Genomic DNA, 23,106 nt, shown 5'->3' on the forward strand with positions numbered 1-23,106 from the left:
ATGAGAAATGAGCACTAGGATATAAACAAAAGAAGAGAAGTAACTTTGAAAGTTAATTTTCTAAAATCAGTAAGACATTGCAGCAGTGTAGATAAACCCCTTCTCTTAAGCTTAGAAAAAGTAGTTCACATCCAGCAAATGCTAAATTTTTATTTTTTATGGATTTATGCACACTGGCCACCGTAACAGTGTCTGACCCCAGGACCCCAGAATGCCAAGTCCAAGTAAAGGTTTCCAATTAGTCTTTTATTGGCCCTTTGGTTACAGCTCGAGCTGGGTGCTTCCAGAGAGGGACCCCTACCCCAGTTCACACCTCTCAATTACACCTGTACCACCCATCACCCGATCCCCAAATCCAATCTCTTAATTCTGGTCGGTGGTCTCTTGATTTCTTACTGGTTTTCACTGTGTCTAGGCTGGCTTTCTTCTGAAGTTACTTCATTCTCTTGGAATTGTATCCTTGGTCCTTATCTTCTTCATTCCACTTGTATCTGCTGAATTCAGCAAGTTCTTTGTTAGCAGCATTAGTTTTATCAAAAGTTTGTGCTTGGTCAGCTCTTGCAGCCTAAGGCTTCAGCTACTTTAGCTGCTAATGCTAAACCACTAATGCTCAACGAGACTATTCAGAATACAGTTAATCACATTTCTTCTATAATATTGGTGATGGTTCTTTAGCATACTCCTTAAGACAATCAGTTGACAGCTTGAAACACCTGTATTTCAGAGCTGGAGGAAAACAGGGATGTCACTAGGTACTTCTGTGTTTAAAATGCCTAAGTAATCCTCACTTGCTTTTGCTATGACATTTTGTCGTTTCAAAAAAGTGTTAAGTCTAGAGGTTTCTGCTCCATCTAATAATATTTTCAGTAATAAGAAAGTTGCAGTAACTGCCTTTCCAGTACATCCAACATTTAGATGCTTTATGCAATTAAGGCACACAGGGTGTTGGGCAGCAGACTCTGATAATGCCCAGGCCATTGCCGGGCTCAAGGGTTGCAATGCTTCTTTGCAAAGCTTAGCCACTATGACTTTGTAAATACAGAGGGGCTAGTATGACAGTAAATTGCATCTAAGATTATATGGAATGCATTTCTTTTTACCATTTGGAGTGGTATGTAGTTTTAATACAGCATGAAATATCAGTGCTGGATTATTAGCAAGATGTTCTTTTGATATGTAGCTTTTTTCCCCTCCCAGACCAAACTTCATGTGACATTGTCACAATGCATGTTCTGTTTTAGGCCTGTGTAGTCTCTGAAGTATATCTGAGAACAACTTGTTACCATGGTCAAAACCTATTTCAAAAGCAGTCCCTTAACTGTATCAAGAAAACCTTTCAGGTGGTGCTTGTCTGAGGCTCAAGCAAGGCTGCTCTACTAGTTTTCACTAAAGGCTGGGCAAGACACTGCAGCCCCAGTGTTGCTAGGTGTGTGCCAGGGAGGAGGTACAGCATTTGGGCATGAGATGGAAACAAAGATGGCAAACTACAGCCTCTGCAGGGGTGAGCTGGAACCTTGTCATGGTGCAGGTAAAGCTTGCTTGTAGACTGCGGCCAGGGAGTAGGTCAGGCTCACTCCTCCCCAGAACTGGTTCTGCCACCAATGAAAAGGCTGCGATTCTGCTGCTTGCAGAGCTGGCCCCGGCTGTGTATCCCTTCAGTGTCTAACTTTTTATTCCTATGGTAGCAGCAGCTGCTTCAAATCCTAGCTGCAAAAGCACAAAGCAGACATACAACCTCAAACTCGAGAGAAATCATTCCCCAGAAGTTTTGTTGTTCAGAACAATGCACTGAACAGGCATTAGCTCAGAGTTTCCCAGACCTGGTTTCCTACCTCTGTCAGAGCTGGAAACTGTAGACTAATTACATATATCATTATTACATATACCATTTGCCCTGATGTGCTCTCTGTAAAAGGCATGTAATGTTATTGTAGGGCACAAGGGATCCTATAGCACTGAAATCCTGCAGTTAAACTATCCAGATCTGAAAATGACTGTAAAATAGTCTCCCTTCCAACATTGTACTTGAGATATAACTTCCTTTCCTGATGAAATTTCTCAGATAAAAGTTACAGTCAGCACATCTTTCATAAGAGTTGGAAGTGGGAGGTGCCTTGTATGCAGAGCCATTTTCACAAAATAATTTCTGCTTCGAAGCTGACAGATGTATCTCCAGCAAGTTAGCAATGTGTGTTGATAAAAACACAAAATTGAGAGTATTGACATTTTTCTACTTTGCTGTTACAAGCCCAAAGAATATGTTGAGTTGTCAGTCAAACAAGTTTTTCTCACCTCTAGTAGTAGTTTGGTGTGACTCACAAAATGCATAAATCTCATCTGCTGCCACATGTTAACCTGGCTGCCGAGTGCTCTAGTACATGTCACATCCAGCAGCAGCTGGAAATGCTTCTGAGCACAACAGGGTACCCCAACACCACTGGCACCACCTCACCCTCTATCCCGCAGCATCGAGGACGCCCGCATGGGACAGCAGAGGAGCAGCTGCTGTACCAGCACCATGTCACAGCCCAGCTCCTGCCCCACTTTCACCTCCCCAGGCAGCCAGCGTATGATTAAATCAAGTTGCACGTACGTGAGTTATGTTTGTATAACAGGCTTGTGACGACATGCCACCGTCTGTGCCTTCGCTTCTTCCTGCAAAGCTGGGAAAGTGTTTTTCCAGCTGTGTGACAACACGGGATTTGAGAGGACTTTCGCAGGAAGTTTTGCAGCTGTTTACTGCAACCTGCGCTCTGATCTCTTCACCTCCCCACCACGGTTTCTTTTTTTGGCATTTCACGTGATTGCCCCAGTCTTGACTCAGCAGTTTCCTGCAGCAGCGTTTAATGGTTTGGTTTCCTACCACCACCTCCTCCAGAAACCCAGCAGCTCAGAAACACTGCCATCTGCTCAGAGCAATAGTGAACCACAGCTTTTGCCGTTTTAGAGAATAAGCGGTTTTTTTCAGAGCCAGCACAGCAGAGCTATCGGGAGTCATCCCTTTTCTACCACTGAGCAGGCTGGCATCGCAGCTGAAGCACCGCAGATGTCACACTGTGCTGGGCAACGTATGCTCTTCATTATGGTGTCCGGATCACAGCAAATCCTTGGTCCCCAGGCTACAAACTGGGGCTGCATGAGAAGGAGAACTCTGGTGAATCACTGTAACTCTCACACTTATTGGCACAGTCCCAAGAGGGTTCACCCCCATCTGCCAGGTGAATCTGTGAACCTCCCTGGCCAGCATTAATCTCTTCCTCTTTCCATCCCTCCCACGTGAAATGGTACCAAATCATTCCTCTGCCTCCTGAAAAGAAATAATTGGTTCTGCTGTAATCTCATCCCTGGAAAAAATACAGAAAACGCCCTGTTGTTTGAAGAGACATCTAAAAGAATGACTAAAAATACATTGGAATGAAGTAGTGATTACTGCATGTCCTAGGTATGATCTCTTTCTTCTTTTTATCTCAAGCTGTGTCTTCTGCACCAGAGATCAGAAACTTTAAGTTTCTCAGTGCTTCATTAAACACTGGACACTTTGCTTCTGACCACACACATCCATCAATTTTTGCAAGTCCCAGGGTTAAGAAAAGTTTGATTACAGATATAATATCTAACCAGCTGAAACTGCCAAAGGATTCACAAAGGATTAAGCATACACTGGTCATCAAGAATATGATGTGAATGAAAGTCACAGAACAGCCTATGCATTTGAAATTAGGCATGAATTTATATTCCTTGATGAACAAAAGCTTTAAAAAGAAATCATAAGGTTTTACATATTTGTTCTCAGTACATGTCAATACCTTCTTAAAGCTACTGACATGAGACTAAGTATAACATGCAGTAAAAATGTAACGCTGTACAGAAACATTACAGCCCTAATTTTCACATCCAGCAATAAACATAAGGGATGTCTTAGAAAACCAGGATCAGCTTGCCATCCACCAGTGGCTCCCAAAATCATGCCAAATGCAAAATCATTTCTCTCTAGGAAGCAAAAGGGTAAGGCATTTTCTCTGCACCATGGTAACAATCATTCACACTTCTATCATTAAAGGAAACAGCTGATCATATGAGTTTGATCTTACATTACTGAAGTCCAACTATCACATAAATCTTACCTTTCTTTAAGACTGCCACAATCAACAAAGAAATTACTCATGATAAATAAGATGCAGTGGATATTTGTTAGAAGTTGAATCCTACAAGTAGTGAATATAATAGCTTTCCATGGAATTTAAGAGAAATCAGACATCTGGCCCAAATCAGTAATTTATTTTTTTTAAGGAAAGCTGGAGGATTTCTTAAATGAGAGAGAAACAGAGTTTCATTTTGCTTCCTCCAGAGCTACAAAATGGAGATAGGCTTTGGGAACTGCCCCAAAATTCTCTATTTAGAGAGAATAGTGCCAAAACCAAGCTTCTGTCAGCTGGGCAAGAGGAGACTGCCACTGTGCTAATGCAAGAGCACATTGTTTCTGACAGCCTTTTAACACATTCAGATGGCTGGAGCATGTGGGCTTTGCTGGGCAAACTTCATCCCGTGTGTGAATGCGAGGTGCCTGTACCAACTCCCTGCAGGTGGGATTTGATCCTTTGGTCTCCCCAAGGACACCACACAAGGGCTGAAACCCTTTGGGCAGCCTTTGTGGCTGCCTCGTCGCTTCCTGCGCTGTGACTAGGGTCAGCCTTGATGTACACACACCACAGGCACATCAGTCTCTCCTGTGATATTCTGTGATAATGAAAATAAACCACCAGTTCACAGACTCTGAATACACACAAATTCATCTTTCTATTAAGCTACTCCTATAGCCAGTTTGGCATTGGCTTAACTGAAAGCAGGATAAGCCCATGCATTGTTTTTCCATAGCTCCAAGGGAGGAACTGTCCTCTCATTTATCTTGACTGATACAGCAAGCAAGAAGTAAACCTCTGAATAAAAAGTGCACCTGCTAGGATTACAGTAAAATGATATAATACCACAAAGTGCCCGCGGAAGGCAGTTATCTGACAGCAATGGAGATACAGGGAGGGCAAAGCAACCAGGTGCAAAGAAAGAAAGAGAATAATCTGTGTTCTGATACTAATGATGATATTTCTGGTGCAAAACAATGTATTTTTCATTATGCTAAATTATATAAACTATACTGTTCTCTTAATCCCACACCAGCTGCTACTTTTATTCTGTGTTATTAAACAGAAACGGATTTGCTTGTTATGATAGCTACCATTTGATTTAATTTACAGGCTTCACTGAATTGGCATACAGGAAACAAGGTAATCACTCTTCCTCTTATGGCTGCAGAACATCTAGTCATTTTACAGTCTATTTCCTATGTGGAAGTGAGAGATCAAAATATTCAGGATTCTCCACTCAGAACAAGGGGGTGTTTGAACATACTAATGTTTATACATAAAGCTACATGTCCTGAAGTAAATGTTCCATCTGATACAAAAGGTGACATTCCACCACACAAACTGCCTGGAACATACCAATAATTTTTTTCCTCCTCCAATTAATTAAAGCCTAATTCAATGTCTCTCTCCTAATAGTCAAATCCTCTTAATGTAATTGCTCCTAACTCCCTGAGAGATCATTTTTTTAAAACCAGGACTTTGCAATAAAACAGTGAAGCCTGAGGAAATGTAAAAAAGTCCCAGCAGCAGGGCTCTCCCCAGCCTCTGAAATGCCCCATTCTTTGTGGTGGAGCTGAGAAAGACGAAAGACTTGCTGTTTTCAGAATTTGTGGTTTCATCTGTGCTGCTGTTACTGGATGTTCCCCCACAGCCTGCAGCAAGTGCTGGCTCAGTTATTAAATATAAAGTTTATTTCTTCAGATAAGTTTTCAGTAAATTAAGCCCAAAGGCTAAATAAAAAATTACTCTAAGTATTTTGAAATAACATGAATTTTGGTATTCACACGTGTCCTGGTTTCAGCTGGGATAGAGTTAATTTCCTTCCTAGCAGCTGGTACAGTGCTGTGTTTTGGATTTAGTGTGAGAATAATGTTGATAACACACTGATGTTTAGTTGTCGCTAAGTAGGGCTTAGCCTAAGTCAAGGATTTTTCAGTTTCCCACGCGCTGCCAGCGAGCAGGTGCACAAGAATCTGGGAGGGAGCATGGCCAGGAGAGCTGACCTGAACTAGCCACAGGGACATTTCATACCATAGACCATCACGCTCAGTACAGAAACAGGGGGGAGTTGGCTGGGGGCAGATCGCTGCTCGGGCATCGGTCAGCGGGTGGTGAGCAATTGCACTGGGCATTGCTCGTCTTTGCTTGGGTTTTATTTCTCTCTTTTTTACTATATTCTTTTTCATTATTATTATTATTATATTATTGTTATTATATTATTTTTTATTTTATTTGTAGTTATTAAACCGGTCTTAACTCAACCCATGAGTTTTCCTTTTTTTTTGATTCTCCTCCCCATCCCACTGGGAGGGGAGAGGAGTGAGCATATGGCTGCGTGGTGCTTAGTTGCTGGCTGGGGTTAAACCACGTCAACATGCAACGATGCTTAGACAGATGCATGTCTAGGTATGTAATATGCATGATAAGTCGGTTCTAGGTGCAGTTATTAAGCACAAAAAGAAATGCAGAGAAGCAGTGAACGTGTCTGACCACGCAAGCATTTGTGTGTGGAACCCCCATTAGTACGATACGCTGGTTGCAGTGGTGGTCCTGACTTGTCAGGTTTGGTTTTGTGATACTCTTTGGAACAGTATGGTATTGCAAGTATACAACTGAGAGTATTTAACTGACATCTAATCACAAATTGCATTATTTCAACTTCCTCAAGACTTCCTCCTTTCCTGTCAACACCATCTACACTCCCACTGTCTCACTGTATTAGGTCAATGTGTTTTATTGTCATCTTCAAGAGCTTTCATTTTCTTCCCCCATGACTGGGCATGTCTCTTATTGCCTGATGATTCAAAACACTATTTGCAGTTCTCCCACAGCATTAGAAACAGGAATATGTTATTCCAGGAAAGCCCTTCCTCGCTGAGTCGAGAGTTCCTGCCTCCTCAGGCAGCTGAGCATCTGCCTGCCATTTTCCTTGCTGTCTCCCCTTTCTCTGCCAAGCCAGCCTTTCTTCCCCCACCCCAATCAATATCTCCAGGCTGCAATCCAACGTCCATCCCATTTTATACCTCCTTCCAGTCTCAAATCCACCAGCTTTCCTGTCCACCGCTGTCTTCTATCCCCCTCCACCCCGCTGGCTCTTTTCTCCCTCATTTGCACCAGGCAGCTGCTTTCTCCCACCTTCTTTCTGCCCCATGGTTTACATTTCAGCATCACTGAAAACGCAGCAAAGCGTCCCAATTCTCGGTGCTGGTGCCAACCCCCTCCCGCTTTGCAGAGGCCATGGCTGGAAGGGCTTCTGCCCAGTCACGGGGCAGGCACAGTCCCCCGGAGCGCCTGACACCAGCTCGGGTCTGCCCCGGGTGACGTGGGAGGATGGACGATGCCGGCAGCCGTGCCAGCCGGGGGGGGACACCGAGGGGGACACCAGGGGGGACACCAGGGGGGACACCGGCGGACCACCGACGGCCGCCCCGGCCCTCAGGCAGGGCCGCTGCCCCGGGGCGGCCTGCCCGGCCCCCCTGGCACCCCACGGCCGTGCTCAGCTGCTCCTGCACCGCGGGCTTAAATACTTGGGGCAATTTAGCCCACTTCTTGACCTTTTTATTTATTGTAAACATGGAAAACTTTTTTTTTTTTTTTTTTTTTTGCGGTGAAAGCCTTTATATTAAACTTCTTTGAACGCGTATTTCCTCTCAGCTTTTGCTCCTCAACCCGCAGTGGCCGCAGTAGAGACAGCCAAGGCTGCCCAAGGCCAAGGCCAGCCGCGGGTAACGCGCTCCCCCAGAGGCCCGCAGCGGCCGCACCGGGCAGGGGCTGGGGCTGGGGCAGGGGCAGGGGCAGGGGCAGGAGCTGGGGCTGGGGCACGGTGCTGATGCCAGGGCCGGGGTCGGCCCCGCACCGACGCGCCCGCCCGAGGCGGTGCGGGGCGAGCGATCTGTCCGCGAGCCATCGAATCGAGACCCGGCGCGGCGATTGGCGGCGCGCGGGCGGCACCGCCCCTCCCCTCACATGACCGATGGCGAGGTTTTTATCGCGCCCGCTCGCCGCTGCTGCTCGCCCCTCGTTGCTTCTCGGTGTCCCTGTCGCCGGGAGCATGGGGCCGCGCTGTTCCGCCTCGTGCCTCCTCTTCCTCCTGCTGCTTGGCACCTCCGGTGAGCGGGGCGGCGGCTGTCCCGGGCCCGCGGGCGGGCTGTGGGCCTGCGGGCGGCCGGTGGCGGAGCGGGCGGGGGGGGGGGGGGGGGGCAGGTGTCCCCGCGGGCGCGTGCCGCTCCGCCCCCCCCTTCCCCCCCCGCCGCGCACGTGACGCGGCGGCGGGGTCGCGGCGGGCGGCGGGGCCCTCACAGGCCCGAGGCCGCCTCCGCCCGGCGGCCGCTCCCCCGGGCGGCTCCGCGCTGCCTCCCGCCGCGCTGTCACCCGCGGAAGGGGAGCGGGATGGGGGGGGCGAGGCCTGTCGCGCCGGCTTAGCGGGACCCTGTTGCTGGTGCCGCCGCCGGGATGGTTGCGCGTGGCGGCGGGGAGCCGGGCCGGGGCGTAGGCCGGGCGGCTGACGCGTGTGTCTGACCTGAGGGCCTGTCGGCCGGGGCAGCGCTGGCCCACCCGAGCAGCCCTCCCCAGGCGGGTGGTTGCCTGGGCGTGTGGATCTTGTGAGCCCTCCCCTCCGGCGGCCAGCTCGGAGCTCTGGGGGTCGACGCCCACAACAACGCACATCAAAACTGACAGTGGGGAAATGCCTCTGCTGAGATCCGCTGGGTTAAAAATCCAGCAACTGTAAAAAAGTTACCTAAAAACGTAAAGAGAACATCTGTGTCTCTTGAGCCAGAAATTGTGGCAACAGTGAAGGCACCCCGATCTCATCTCTTAGAGGTCAACTTGAGTCATGCCACTGATGAAGCAGATAGGGTGGTAGGAAGACCCTGGTCTACAAGCAGTACATTGGTTACGTGCTGTGCTTGTGCACTTCAGTTCGCTCAGTTTGTCACCAGAAAGCTAATGTTCATTTAGATTCTTTGTCAGGTAAATAGACTATAAAATGTTCTCCCAATTTTTATCTAGCTTTGGTAACTTCATGGTATGCTTCCTAGTTTTAATAATTTTTAGAGGTCTGGCTACTCTTTCAGTGTCTGACATACTGAATCCAGTCCTGAAGTTTACTACTTTGTAATGAGCTGTCCTCTTAAGTGGTTCTAGATAATGAAGTAAAAGCAATGCCTTAACAGCAAATAATCATATCTTACAGGTTTTTTCCAGTCCTATGCAGTGGAGGTAGATGTAAAGGATGCCTCTAATGCTACGTGCTTGTATGCAAAATGGATGATGAGATTCTTGATAAAATATGAAACAAACAATAGTGATTATGTAAGTATTTTGAGGTAATTGTTATTGGGAATTATTTTGTCCTGGGTAAAAGTTTTTAAGTATACTTTTTTTACCTAGGGTGTTTGGCTTTTTACTTCTTCTGTTTAAACTATGTCAGTTGTTAAGAGTATTCCTAAATATTAATTTTAAAACAAAGCATATGTTCTCAATTAATCATAGAAATAACTAAAAGTGCCCCATTGCACTTACTTAAATGGCATACACAAAAACCACAAAGTTTGACTAGTATCAGTGTAGTAATGGTTTTATCCCAAATAGTAACTGTAAATTGCAGCTCAGCATGGTCCAGATTTACAGACAAGTTGGATTTGTACTTCTGTACTTGAATCTGATATGGCTCCTTTCCAAGTCAGATGTCAGGGAGCCTTTCTCATAATTTTGTAGAATAACCTAAAATAATCTCGCTCATCTTGTGTATGGTTCCATCTAACTCCAGCAGGTTTACAGTGTTGTCATGGGGAAGAACTATCTGTGAAAATATTTAAAATTACCCTTTTCTTCTAGAAAAACGCAGCCTTGAATTTGTCATCCAGCGTGACACACAATGGAAGCGTCTGTGGCAATGACACACAAGCTGCACTTCTGGCAGTACAGTTTGGAGAAGGTCACTCTTGGAGCATTAACTTTACAAAAAACAATGAAACTTACCAGGGGGACTTCATCACGTTTACCTACAACACCAACGATGCTGCTGTATTTCCTGATGCGAAAAGAAAAGGTAATGTTTGGTGCAGAATCCTGCTTACAAAACAATCTCAGCCACAAGTGTCAGATCTCATGTACCTGACTGGTTGGCTTTTTCAAAGTTAGAAGGACTAATAATGTATGTAATGACTTCAGTGTCGTCATATACTGCCTAACTGTTGTTCATCGTACCAGCCCACTGGATAAGAACACAGACTAGTTAGCTTCACTGAATGCCTCATTCCCTTAAGTGGAATGGAAGGGGCTGTTTGAACAGCCTCGGCGCTGATAGTAGATAACAGGCATCTGCAAGATTCGGTTTTACTGTGCACTACTTGACCTTCCACCTAGCAAAGCAATACAGTGTTAGGCTTTCCTTGTGTTAATACCTACTAATAATAGGATTTTTTTTCATAAAATAAAAACTTAAGTGAAAGGGTTCATCTTTCTAATGGCTTGTCTGGTTCTGGAGCCTTGGTTACTTCTCTGCATTACTTAGCACTTCAGGTCAGGATATATAGGTAAAACATTCAAGAGAGGTTAGGATTGTTAATTAATTATTTCTTATTCTTTGTCTTATGACATAAAACATAACACTACCTATAAATGTTTTTGTAGTTCGTAAGGCATTAAAATATTTCTGCTTATTTGTAGGACCAATTACTATTGTTGTAAAGGATACTATGCGTCCAGTTCAACTGAATAACGTCTTCGTGTGTCATAATACTGACTCTTTTGAAGCAGAAAATGTAACACAGATTTTCTGGAACGTTACTGTGCAGGCTTTTGTTGAGAATGGCACAATCGGTAAAAAAGGTGAGCATTTCAGTTTGTGAATGACCTTTTTTGTATTGCACCATAGTGCAGGGAGCAAAGTCCCATAGTAAAAAGTTCACCAGTTCTAAGATGTGCTGTGTTGAATAATATCCATGTAAATATCCTCTAGTACATCTTTCCTTGTTCCTGGACAAATAGATTAGTAGAATAGATTTAGTAGTGTATATAGTGAAGTAGATTGTTCTCATGCCAAGGTGGTAGTCTAATAAAGCGGGTATTCCAGTAATTGGGGTATTAAGAGTAAGCACTTCAGAATTACTGTTGCTGACTGGATCATTTGAGCTTCAAGATTTTTAACTGACTGCTTTCCACTTTCAGTGGTAGCCTCTGCTGTTTCATGTAAATAGTCCAGAGTCTGTTGTCTCATCTCATAGCTCAGCTACTCAGGAGATGATCGCATCATCCTGCTATGCACAGCTTAATAGGGTTGCTTACTTTGTCTGCAGCAGATACATATCACACTTCTTATAACCACTTAGCTATCTTTGTCCATGTGTTTCGCCTCCGTGTGTCGGAAGTAAGTAGTAGTGCATATGTTATGTGGATTTAAAACTGTGGGCATTACAGAATTTCTGAGAATAAATCGTAGCTGTAAATTGTGTTTGGAATACTGTGCCATAGTGCTGAGTTTGAGAATTCTGTCTTGGTGATTAGCAGACTCCCAATAAACCTAGAATTCAACAGAGGGAGTGGTGTCTGTATTGAACTGACCTCTGAGTCATAAGACTTTAGTAAAACTTCCAGCACTGAAATGGTGGTTAAAACTTCTTTTCAGAGTCTAGATGTCGTGCTGATACACCTACTTCTGCACCTACTGTTCCACCTACTATCGCCAATGTGACTACTGCATCTACCACCACTTTATCACCTGCTCCAACCACTGCTCCCAAACCTGTGGAGAATCCAGACACTGGAAACTATTCTCTGAAAAGTGGAAATAAAACTTGTCTTCTGGCTACTGTGGGGCTACAGCTGAATGTTTCCCAAGACAAGGTGCTTTTCTATTTTAGAAGAGTAGAAAGGTTGCTGTAATTTGGTATGAAATGAGTGCAGGGTATTTCCTTTGTATGCTGCTGGGTGTCCAGAACTGCTTCTAAGTATTGTACATAGCAGCTCTCTGACATCAGAATAGTTTTGTGGCATAATATCTAGCTTCAAAACCTTACATGGATTCAACATAACTCATTACTGGGAGTACCTCTAATATTAAAAGCCTGGAACTTTCTTGGCTTTTAAGGCTCTTGGTCCCTGCAGATCCTGTCTTTCCCCCCAGAGGGAGCCAAAGCTAACCAGTTGTGTTAGATCGACGAAGTAAGACTTCACTGGGCAATGTGTTTGCTTCACTGTTGCCAGCATGTAAACTGAACTCAAGTAGCCTTGGTTTGATAGTAGCCAGGCTCAGTCTTCCTGCTGTCATCTTCATGACAAGCTCTTCAAGCCTAAGACTGCTAGTGACAAACAGTGGATTGGTAATGGCAGCCGAATGTCTCTGACATGGTATGTCTGCATTTCAGCCTCTTCTGATCAACGTCAATCCAAAGACAACTAGTGCAGATGGTGCATGTGGTAACACAACAGCTACTCTGAAACTGAATGATGGAAATAGCACACTGATTAGTTTCACATTTGTTGTTGTAAGTAACTTCTTTTATTTTAAAGTAAGTTTCCACTTAAGCAGCATTGCATGATGATCACTCATAGTAAAATCCTTCTATCACTTGCTGGTGGCAGGCTGTTCCCATATAGGAAGTGGAACTGGCTAGCTGACTGCCTCACAAATGGACAGTTGGATTAATTGTAGAAAATGTAAGACCATGGTAAATGTGTTAGCCTTTGTAAAGCATGTGTTCTTAAAGTTAAAAATGCAGAATTAAACACTGACAGTTGGTTCTTTCTTCTTAAACAGAAAAATGCAAGCGCAAGTATACAAAAATTTTATCTGAAAGAGGTGAATGTTACACTGCTCAACCGTCTGAATGGCTCTGGTAAGAAACAGTATCTGCCTTAAAGCAAGTGTCAGCTTTTCTTCAATGTCTGTTATCAAATACTTCTGACTTTTTTCTTTTCAGTGCTGTTCATGCTTACTGTTTGTTCCTACCAACTTAAAAGTAGGAAATAAAGTAATAAGCAGAAATGGCTGTAAGAGTTACTTTAAACAGCAGTGTGGGATCATTCTCTTTTCCTGAAACTTCTGCTAATGGGGTCTCTTACTTTGTGATAAACATATATAAATGAAGAGGGCTGCTTTAATTGTTTTCAGCAACATAATTTTTTGAGGTGTGACATACAGGTGTACCAACTCTAAAGCTTTTTTGTTTTAACTGAACCAGATGTTGTCTTTGGTTGAAGATGCTGCTGTATCTTCCAACCACTTCTACTTAAGTCTCACGGGGAAGAGGCCAGTCCTTCAAAAATTAAAGCATACCTTTTTCCAAATCAGAAGTATGGTGTTTTTTGAAAGTTGCTTGTCACAGGTACTGCAGTTAAAAGGGCACTAAAGGTAAAATGCTCGCCAGTCTGCAATGTTGGGATGAATGGAGGTACAAGGAAATCCTAACACCGTGTCTATATGGAGGACAGGTTACTGCTAAGTACTGTAATAACTACAGTGCCTGACTTCTTTTGGTTAAGCGGATCAACCACACTTCAGACTACTTGTTCTTCAGAGTTGAAAAGTTGGCCCCTCTAGATTCAGCTCCTTAGTCTTATGATTGTATTAGCAACTCTCTTACATTTAAAGTAGCCATGCAAATTTCCTTTTTTTTTTTTCCCCCTCTGTTTAGTCATTTCAAATGCAGATAACAACAATTTCAGCAAGTGGGATGCTTTCCTTGGTAGTTCTTATATGTGCCGAAAAGAACAAACTCTTGAGATTAATGAAAATCTTCAATTACATACTTTTAATCTATGGATTCAGCCATTCCTTGTGAAGGCAAATAAGTTCTCTACAGGTAAGAGGTTTTTTTGTTAATTCTTGCAATATTTTACTTGCTAAAAAGTACCAACATTGGGCACAAGCACTTTATTTTTGAAGTTTTTGTTCCATTGTTTCTTTTTTTTGTTGTAATTTTTTTTTACACGTGGAATGAAGAGAAGCTCTGAGATTCCCATTCCAGTTCAAGGAAAGCTTTGTTCTCACTTAAAAAATGCCTGCTACATATGTTGGTTCTCCTTCATAAAACTTGAAGGAGCTAGAGACACTGAAGAGCGACTTAGGCATTGTCTTGCAGAATAGGTTAGAAGTTATCTAGCATCATCTCGACATACAGCTTTTTGTAGCATAAATAAGAGAATGGGACAAAAGTTTAGCAGAAGTGGACTTTGGTAATACCGTTAGGTGTTTTGTTTCTTTTTACCTGTCTTTTTAAGGAACTTAGAACGTGTTAGGGGAAAAAATTAACTGATGGAGCTTCTTTCAGAAGCAGTCTTGGATATCCAGAACTAAAGAAAGATTCCAAAATGTTTGTTTGATGCATTATTCTGGTCTTGTTTGGGAAAAACTGGAGTGGCTTAAATGACCTCTTTCTTAATCTTTATTGTGACCTGGTCTTTGTACTTAATGATAATTCTTGCAGCACAGTCATACTAGACTAGTCTGTAGACAAATAGATTGGTACAGATTTTTGAACTTCTTTTTTTTTAGGCAGAGGTAAGTTAACTCCCCAGATGTATGGAGGGTAAATGGTATTTGTCATAATATGTTCTAAAGAGTTAGAGTGCCATTTCACTCTGTAGTTCAAGTTGCAACTATCTTCCTTCCCTTAATTACAGTTACTGCATTTCTCTGTAACATGTCTCCATTCTGGGTAGTTTCTTGATACCAAATCTATGTCACTTAATGAGTAAAAGCACCAGACTTGCCTTAAGCATGAAATAGATAAGCCTGGTTCTGTCTTAGAAGTAGAAGAATGGCTACTCCCTTGTCTAAGTACAGATCCTATGCACATGAAGACTTGTACACCGTTAGCTTACTGTAGTTTTATCAGATGTTTCATGTGATTGTGATGCTTAATATATGCTAGATGTACCCATGAAACCTCTGCCGTTCTTTCTGTCTTAGTTTAAAGATGTAATAATACTTGATTATTTTTTTTAACACCTTCAGATTAGGGAAAACAGACTTTTATACCACACTTGGCAAGTATTCTGTCTTTATTTATTCCTTGTTGCAACCTTTTTCTCGTCTACAGCCGAGGAGTGTTCACTGGACGATGACAGCATTCTAATCCCAATTGTAGTTGGTGCTGCACTTGCTGGCTTGATTGCCATTATAGTGCTTGCTTACATAATTGGCAGAAGAAAAAGCTATGCCGGATATCAAACTTTGTGAATCTAAATGTGATTCCTGTTCTGATTTCACTCTAAACAAAGCAAGTGCAAGTTCTGAAGTCCAGAAAAGACACAAAACTTAAGAGTAATTACTAGCCACAGCTAACTGGAGTTGAGAAACAAAGAGAGAATGTTTATCTCAGATGAAGCAGAACTACGTTTTTAGTTTTCCTGCTCAAAGACGACGACGTGGGTTTCATTACTGATTTGAAGATGTCACATATTGGATGAATTGCTAGGCTAAGGATTTTATCTTGTGAAAACCATAAAGTGTTTAGGATTTATTTCTGCTTTTTACAAGTTGTAGCCTGAAACAAGAACACATTCTAAACTGATGTGCATTGGGCAACTCCCAGAATAGCATAGAATTTGTACTTGCTTCTCTCCTCTGCGTTCCTTAGTTGTCATAATTGTGGGTTAAGCTGGCAGCATTAGTCACTATGACTTGTGTAGTATTTAACAAGGATTGTTCGATGCCCAGTAACAACTTTGTTTTTCATAGAGTTGAACTTCAGGCTGGTGATTAAGTGATCTTTTGAAGTGGCAGCAGTAACTTACTTAGCTTTGACAGAATTTGAGTAGTTAACTCCTGCCTTGGTGTAGTTTCAGGAATCATTCCTATACCCTGACTGTACAAAAGAGTAGCCTATACTTGCCAAATGGTGGATATATAGGAAGACTTCAGTGCTGTTTCCAAATGCTTTTAAAAAAAAAAAAAATTACTGTTAGGCACTGAATTCTTCATCACTTATTATACCTTGGCAATCGTCTAAAATACTCAACTGAGGCAGAGTTCTGCTAAATTAATGCAAGCTTTTTTGCTGGCATCAGTTTAAAGGGAATAACCTTTCTAAATATTCCAGAACTTTAAAGTGCACTTAACTTTATATCATACTCTGCACAGAACTGGTCTGTCTTGTTGCTTTGAATGACCATTGTTTAAAGATGCTTTCATTTAATGAGCCAGTATCTGTTGTTGCAGCTTGAGCTGTCTTTAAATCTTCATCTTGAATGGTTCTCTGCCAGTCAAAATTCACATTATAACTGCCCGCCATTGGCATTCTGAATGTTTAATGTACTTTGTGTTTGATTGCTGTGTAGCATTTATTAATGTTAAGAATGCAAAAGCCAAACAAGTCTGAGATGGACCCACAACACCTGTTTTTCCTTGCTGTATGGAAAGGATAACTAGCTTAAAAAAATGCAGTGCAACTGGACTGTTCTTAAACTGCAGCTCTGTAGAGACTAACCCTTGCTGCACAACTTTCCTCTGGCCTCCTTGTGCTGTAATACGTAGTTCTTACTGCATGGAAAAAAAAGTCTTCTAGACTTTTAGGTAAGTGTGGCTTTTTTGCATATATCATAACATGAGCTGCCTAAACTAGTTATTTAATGAACATAACTTTGTCTCCCCCTTTAGAATGAGTTTAGCCTGCATCAAAGCTGGTTTAGTGTTTTATTAGTATTTTCTAGGGTTATAGAGATGTCTGTGGCATGTTTGTATACAAATCATGAAATACACTTCTTTCAGTAATTTTTTTTTGGGGGGGGGAGGGTGGTTAAAAACAGTTTACTCCTGACACTAGCCAAGGAAGCCAGTATGGGTGGATAGTGCTTACTGTAGCTGGTAGCCTACAGCTTGAATTTTGCATCAGTTACTGAAATTCATTTTAATGAAAGTGGGGAACTACTATTAAGTTTAATCCTGAAACAGGCTTCAAGACTTAACATTTTAATAAAAAAAAAGTGGATCTAATGACTTTCTTATTATTATATTCTCAAAGGCAGAAGTTCATACAGATTTTTAGCATTTTTGTGACTGATGTTCAGTGGCACCAGTTACACGCGCATTTCTGTTAAGGAGTAGTTACCACACTGTATTCATCTGACCATGCAAACTTTAGAACTGTGCACGGTTTCCAAGTGACAATACAGAAGATTAGTGCAAACTTCTCCCAAAATTCAACAATACTAGAAGTATCTTTGCAAAAACCTGTAACTTAATATTAATTTGCAAGTATATTGTCTCAGACTAAAGTACTCCTAGACTGATGTGCAGATAACTGGTTCAAAAAACATCTAAGTTTCACCTGACTGCCTGTTGTTATAAAACCACTAGTTTTCCTGTATGTATTGCTCAGTAGGGAAATGTCAACCTGTTCAACATGTGCTCTAAATAATAAAGATTGTTCTATTTCTTAAGGAAACTTGTTCACATTTTTTAACCGATTTGAAAACAGACATCTTGTACTGTCTTTTTTTAAAGAAAATAAACTAAAATAGTAAGGTCAACTTCAGTCAGTCCATATCTGAGATTCTGGTATCTAGCTGGTGAAGGAAGGGGCTCCTCAAAGAGTCTCTGTTGTCTGTGTCTTAATGCTTTGTTTTGCAGCACGTTCTGAAGTGTGTTTGGGTGCAACCCACTAGCAGAAGACAGCTTGGGAACTAATTGAGACACTGTACATCTGGTTCATCATTAGGAATTTGCTTGTAAACTTTTTTGTCAATTGTAGCTCCATCCTGACGAGTTGTTCTTGTGATTTGATTTTGCTGGCCATCTTACATTGGTGTACAGCTGTGAACAGTTCAGTTTCTTGCAGTCATCCTGGACAATGAAATCGGTCTCTACATTCAGCGAACGTGGGAAGCGTTAGGGAGCCTTCTGGGGATTGGTTAGTAGCGTCATCCTCTATGGTAAAAGCTGTGTTGATCGTGGCTGTGCTGCCAGCTCTTCTGGTAATGGTACTGCTATATACTTTTTTTCCTGCATCAAGAGAGATGATAGTCTTCCCTTCACCATACCTCTTTCTGGCCTATCTTGTGAACTCTATGGTCATATGACAAGAGGAAAAAGTGTGGGCTACTCTTGTACCCTTTCTTCTTGATTCTAGCCTGCACTGCTTATACAATAGTTATGTTAAAGCTACCTTTTTATCTGCTACACAAAGTCAGAATAATGTTAACACCTTCCTGAAGTGTCAGCTGAAGCTTTTTTAGTGTGAAGAAAAATGCAAATATTTTAATAGGCTCTTGTTAAAGAACTTAGCAGCGGGGTTCCTAATGATGTAAATCAGTCAAAATGAATTTAAACTCCAGTGGGACTGCAGGCATCAAATTCCTGTCAAATTGTGAGTACAAGTCAGTCTGCAAGAGTCTGATGAAACTTGGAACAAGCAGGAGTTACTGATATCCTGTAGTAAGTGTAAAGACTTTTTTTTTTTGTCAAAGCATTACTGTTTTTACTGTAATTCTATCTCCAGTATTGTTGGAGACTTGCAGTGAGTAGCTAGACACTGGAAGGCTGGATTTTGTGGTGTACAGTAATGATAAATCTACAGTAAAATGCAGATACATGCTTTCCAAGAAAGTATATAATGGAATTATGACTGTTGTGATGTTTGAGAAGGGGAATTATTGCTATTATATTTTGGGGAGGGGAAGGAGGTCAGGGTTTTGTGGGGGACTGTCTGATGTCCTGTTGGCGAAAGGCATAACTGTTTTAAATAATTGGAGGAAGAACATAGTATTAAATACTTCTATTTAAATGCATTTATTTTCAAACTTGCCCTTTTTCTATTTAGCTCAAGACCACAGCCCGGAGGTAGACAACTTCATGGCACTTGTAGCAGTAGGAGCAGGTTTGGGGGGATTAGTTGTCCTAGTACAGGTTGGCTTTGTTGGTTACAAGAAATGCTATAATGCTGGATACGAATAGTTTTAAAATGAGAAAGTTTAACTTTATTTTAAAAAAAAAATAAATAAATAAAAATCTGAACTCAAAAGATGGTTTGCTTGCCAAGTCAGGCAAATGGTTTGTTAAAAACAAACCTGGTTAAGAAGTGATACAGCACATATTGTTGTGGTTTATGTTTGAACCTAACAACTTAGAGCATGTTCTAGTTCATAATCAACTGATGAATTCATTTCAGTTCTTCCAAAATACTACCCTTCTAATTTCAGAATATTACAGGCATGCAGTGGCATTATGTGAATCAAAACAGTTTTGTTCTGGTCTGTGGAAACAGCATTTAACTTGTGTGTTCTTGTGGATGTTGAATATTAATGGGTATAATATACCATAGACTGCGGTTTGTTTTGATTAGTATTGTCTGTGTCTTCTATACAGTTTACTAAATACTAAAATTGTGCTCAAAGATACCAAGATTTCTGATCTTTTAGCTTAATGATGCCATGCCAGTAGTCCTCAAAAGAAGCTTTTCCAGACAATGAATGCCTTTATTATTTTTTTTAATTTGCCACAGCATTCTCTATTGCATAGCATATACCAATAAAAACAGGTTTGTTTTTAAGAAACATGGGTTGCATCTCATGATTGAAATTAAAAGGGAAGATAGCTTTTATACTGGGGCTAAAAATGTTGGGAGTCAAAATTTCTCATTATTTTGAATGGAGACACATTCAGCCAAATATGCCAAAAAAGCTATTCCTCCTGGGCGGAATATGGAGTCTGCTTGTGCTGTACAGTTACCAGGTTCTGCATTTGAAGACAGTTCTCTGAAGCTTCTAACCATTGTACAGAGACAATATGTGGATAGATGTGTGCCAACAACAGTGGCAAACTGGAGAGAGGTAAAGGATGGAATGTTTCTGGTATGAAACTAAACCCTTTTTATCCTGGGAATCCTTGTACCAGTGCCATAGCGCGGTGTGTATTGCAGTGACCCCCTTTAAGGAAGAGAGGAAGGGAATTTCTGTCACTGCATGCTGGGCACCTCTGCCTTAGCAAATTCATTCATGTTTAGTGTTAATGACCCATTATCCAGCATGTAGTAGTTAAATTGTATACGCTGATCTTCAGTGAACAAAGATGACTAAGCAAATGCAGTTATCTTTTTAAGATGCTTAAATACTTTCTCAGTAGTCAGAATATTTTGACATAGCTCAGTGCATAAGGTACATATTTCCTTTCCTCTTTTTTCCCTTTCAAGTGTTGCTCTACTTGGCAGTGGGTGCCCTCAGCTTGCCTGAGTTTAGTGTTTTCAGGTGCTGAACCTCCATGTGTTGTTTTCTTTCCTCTTAGCCAAAGGCTCTGTATAGCCTTTTGTGTGGACTATAGTGAACTAAATCAAAAAAGTAAATTTCCCATAACCAAGGCTGATTCAGTTAGAGGCTCAAATGGTTTAAATATTCGCTTAAAACAGTAGCTAACTTTTGATAAAGCATTGAATGTATGCGTGACACTTACTCTGCTCTAATATAAGGTCAAGCAAAGAAGTTTTATAAGGAGCTCTGCCTTATTAAAAACATGTAAGTCAAGCACCCTTACAGTGTTGGAGCAGTGCACAGACACTGTATCATATCTCACTAAACCTCTCATGTTGACACCACACAGGTGGAGCTTGGCTCTCTTTACAAATGGGGGGGAAAAATGCCAAGCCCTGCCTCTGTGTCTAGGGTGTATCCCTGAGTTTGAAATCAGTTCCCAGTGTTTGCTAATCCTTGCATGAGTGTTTGTATCAGCAAGGAGTTCTCCACATATTTTACAGCCTGTATATTAAAAACCACTGTAGCATTACAGCTGTCTCTTTTGTTTTTCTCCTATGTTGATTTCAGTTAAAGGCTGTATAGTTCTCAGCTGAAACTGATAACCCTTTTTTTGTATTTGGATTGAAAATAAATAAAGTTACCAACCCAAAGAGTTTTTCAGTGTTTTCCATTCAGTGCTTTCAGCATATGTGTCTTGGTTGTCTCTCGTAGTTTCTGCTTTGTTACGTGGTTTGCTGTCTGTTACTTCTCTTCATGTCTGGAACCTAGAGAAGTGCTGGTGACTTGAGGGTTTGGCAAGTCACTCAGACAAGGAGTAATACACCAGTCTATACCAGTCTGTCTTTTTTTGTTGCTATATTGCTGTTAACTCTGAGGTGTGATCAGCTAATGTGTGCTCAGACTGCTGTTTTGTCCTCGCATTTCTAATCTGAGTCATCTGGTTGCTAGAGGAATGAAATTAAACATCAGATGGGAAGATGTTACCAATACAAATTATGTGTGTATTATATATGTTTAAAGAAATCAATCTTTCTATCACTTCTTTACTCCATACTGATTTTACTTTAGATGCATTATTGTATCTATAACAGTTTAAGTTCTCAAAAAGTCTGTTTGCTCCTTGCTTTCTCTGGTTTCTAATGCTTGATTTCCTTTACTAATTTATTCTCCCTTGCTTTTTTTGTTTTTCTTCTTTCTGCAGCCGAAGAATGCTTTGCTGATTCTGACCTGAACTTTCTTATTCCCATCGCAGTGGGCATGGCACTTGGCTTCCTTATCATTCTTGTCTTTATATCTTATATCATTGGAAGAAGAAAAAGTCGTACTGGCTATCAGTCTGTATAATCTCTTAATTCTTCTCAGTTGCCACCTTCCCTGCTCTAGTCCTTTTCCCAGACTTCCCGATCTGTCCCCTTAAAAAGAAGACGACCAAATGAATTCATAGTTTGTTTATTTAAAAAAATAAAAAACACACTTCATGACAGAATAACATGCCCTGAGTCTGAAGATGAGTTGCAGAATTACTTGAAGCTACTGTATGATTTTGGAGAAAGTAAGTGTTCTGAGAACCAGATGTGTGTCCGTGTGAGAAATGTGATTATTTTGAGTAAAGACCTCTCTAAAACTTGATTTCTGTTGTTTAATCCTTTTATACAAGAAAATTTTTAGTTGCATACAGCTTATCTCAGATAATGCTAAAGCTAAAAACCATTATTAAAGGTGTGAATGCTATGGGAAAATGAATACCAAGCTCTTAACAGACTTCTATGGGGAACTTGGCATATGGCTGTTGTCTTTTTTCATTAGCAGCTTGTTCTTGTGAATCAGTCTGAATTTCCTATTCCTTCTGAATGTAAAGGTAGTACCTGATCTCACTAATAAACTATCATAAGAAGAACGTCTGATTCTTCTGGTAAATTTGTTTAACATCAGTATGGAGAAGTTGACTTCTAATGTATGTTAAATAGCTTTGTACTAGCATGATGCCTTTAATGTCTTTATTCATGAAGATAAGGCTCAGTCCTGGAGAACTTTCACTACTTAGAAAAGCCAACAGTCTGCTAAAGGAAGTGTGTCCTGTGCTATTCTGTTTGACTGTGTTTTCCCTTTTGTTCTGAGCTCAATTGTGAAACAAGGGTGGGAGGCTGGAATCTCACCGGCTGCAGTTTGTCTCCACTTTTGATTCTGTGAACATAAAAGAAACTACACAGCATTTCAGCACTGGTCAGTGTGAGGTTCAAGAGTATTTTGAGAGCTCTCAAAGACTGACTAAGACGACAGATTGTTCAGAGATTCCTGCAGTTCCTTTGGACAGCTTTCCTGGGTTAACAGGGGATCGCTGAAAAGCTGTGATCTAGGAATGCAAGTGAAGATATAAAACCATTCTGTTTTGATAGGATTAATCTGCTTTTAACCTCCTAATTATTGCTCTCTCTCAAATAATAGTTGAATAGTATAAGAGCACAAAATTTCTAGTATGAGGAATGCTGGTCATAAAGGAGAAATTAATATATATATGTAGTGAAGAAAGTGACTTCCAAAGGAATAGGAGCATCTGATTTGTTTGAAGATGCTTGCTTTGTTATTAATGCTGTACCTTTTGCAATTCTGTTTTATATCTAAACCGTACCAAAATAGAAGGTAGTTGTTTGTGGTTATGTTCACCTTCATTCCCACCAGGTTCATGTTGATAGGATGAAAGAAGCCTCGTGCTCTTTCAACCTCTTTGGTCCATCTTGCAGTTGGTGAACCCTGATTTCCAACTGTGGGACAG

General features: G+C 41.5%; 1 protein-coding gene and 1 long non-coding RNA gene across 4 annotated transcripts; one reads left to right on the forward strand and one right to left on the reverse strand.

Annotated features, from left to right (window-relative positions):
• Positions 1-225: 225 nt before the first annotated feature.
• On the reverse strand, positions 226-2,902 carry LOC141949086 (uncharacterized). 2 transcript variants are annotated; one of them, XR_012630661.1, is made up of 2 exons: positions 2,594-2,902; positions 226-1,707 (listed from the first exon to the last, which is right to left on the reverse strand). It is a non-coding gene; the product is annotated as an uncharacterized LOC141949086 (long non-coding RNA). The 2 variants fall into 2 exon arrangements; XR_012630662.1 differs by lacking the exon at positions 2,594-2,902 and adding an exon at positions 2,293-2,576.
• A 5,053-nt stretch (positions 2,903-7,955) lies between these two features.
• LAMP2 (lysosomal associated membrane protein 2) lies at positions 7,956-22,236 on the forward strand. 2 transcript variants are annotated; one of them, XM_074882295.1, is made up of 9 exons: positions 7,956-8,251; positions 9,337-9,455; positions 9,981-10,194; positions 10,815-10,976; positions 11,773-11,990; positions 12,512-12,631; positions 12,904-12,982; positions 13,781-13,948; positions 21,535-22,236. In XM_074882295.1, the coding sequence occupies exons 1-9, from the start codon at positions 8,116-8,118 to the stop codon at positions 21,675-21,677; spliced, it is 1,359 nt and encodes a 452-aa protein (XP_074738396.1). In that variant the 5' UTR covers positions 7,956-8,115; the 3' UTR covers positions 21,678-22,236. The 2 variants fall into 2 exon arrangements, with proteins under 2 accessions (XP_074738396.1, XP_074738397.1); XM_074882296.1 differs by lacking the exon at positions 21,535-22,236 and adding an exon at positions 15,188-17,533 and having other exon boundaries at positions 8,048-8,251.
• The last annotated feature ends 870 nt before the right edge of the window (positions 22,237-23,106 follow it).

This window comes from Strix uralensis, chromosome 13 (assembly GCF_047716275.1).
Source record: "Strix uralensis isolate ZFMK-TIS-50842 chromosome 13, bStrUra1, whole genome shotgun sequence".
In the NCBI taxonomy this organism is placed as follows: domain Eukaryota; kingdom Metazoa; phylum Chordata; class Aves; order Strigiformes; family Strigidae; genus Strix; species Strix uralensis.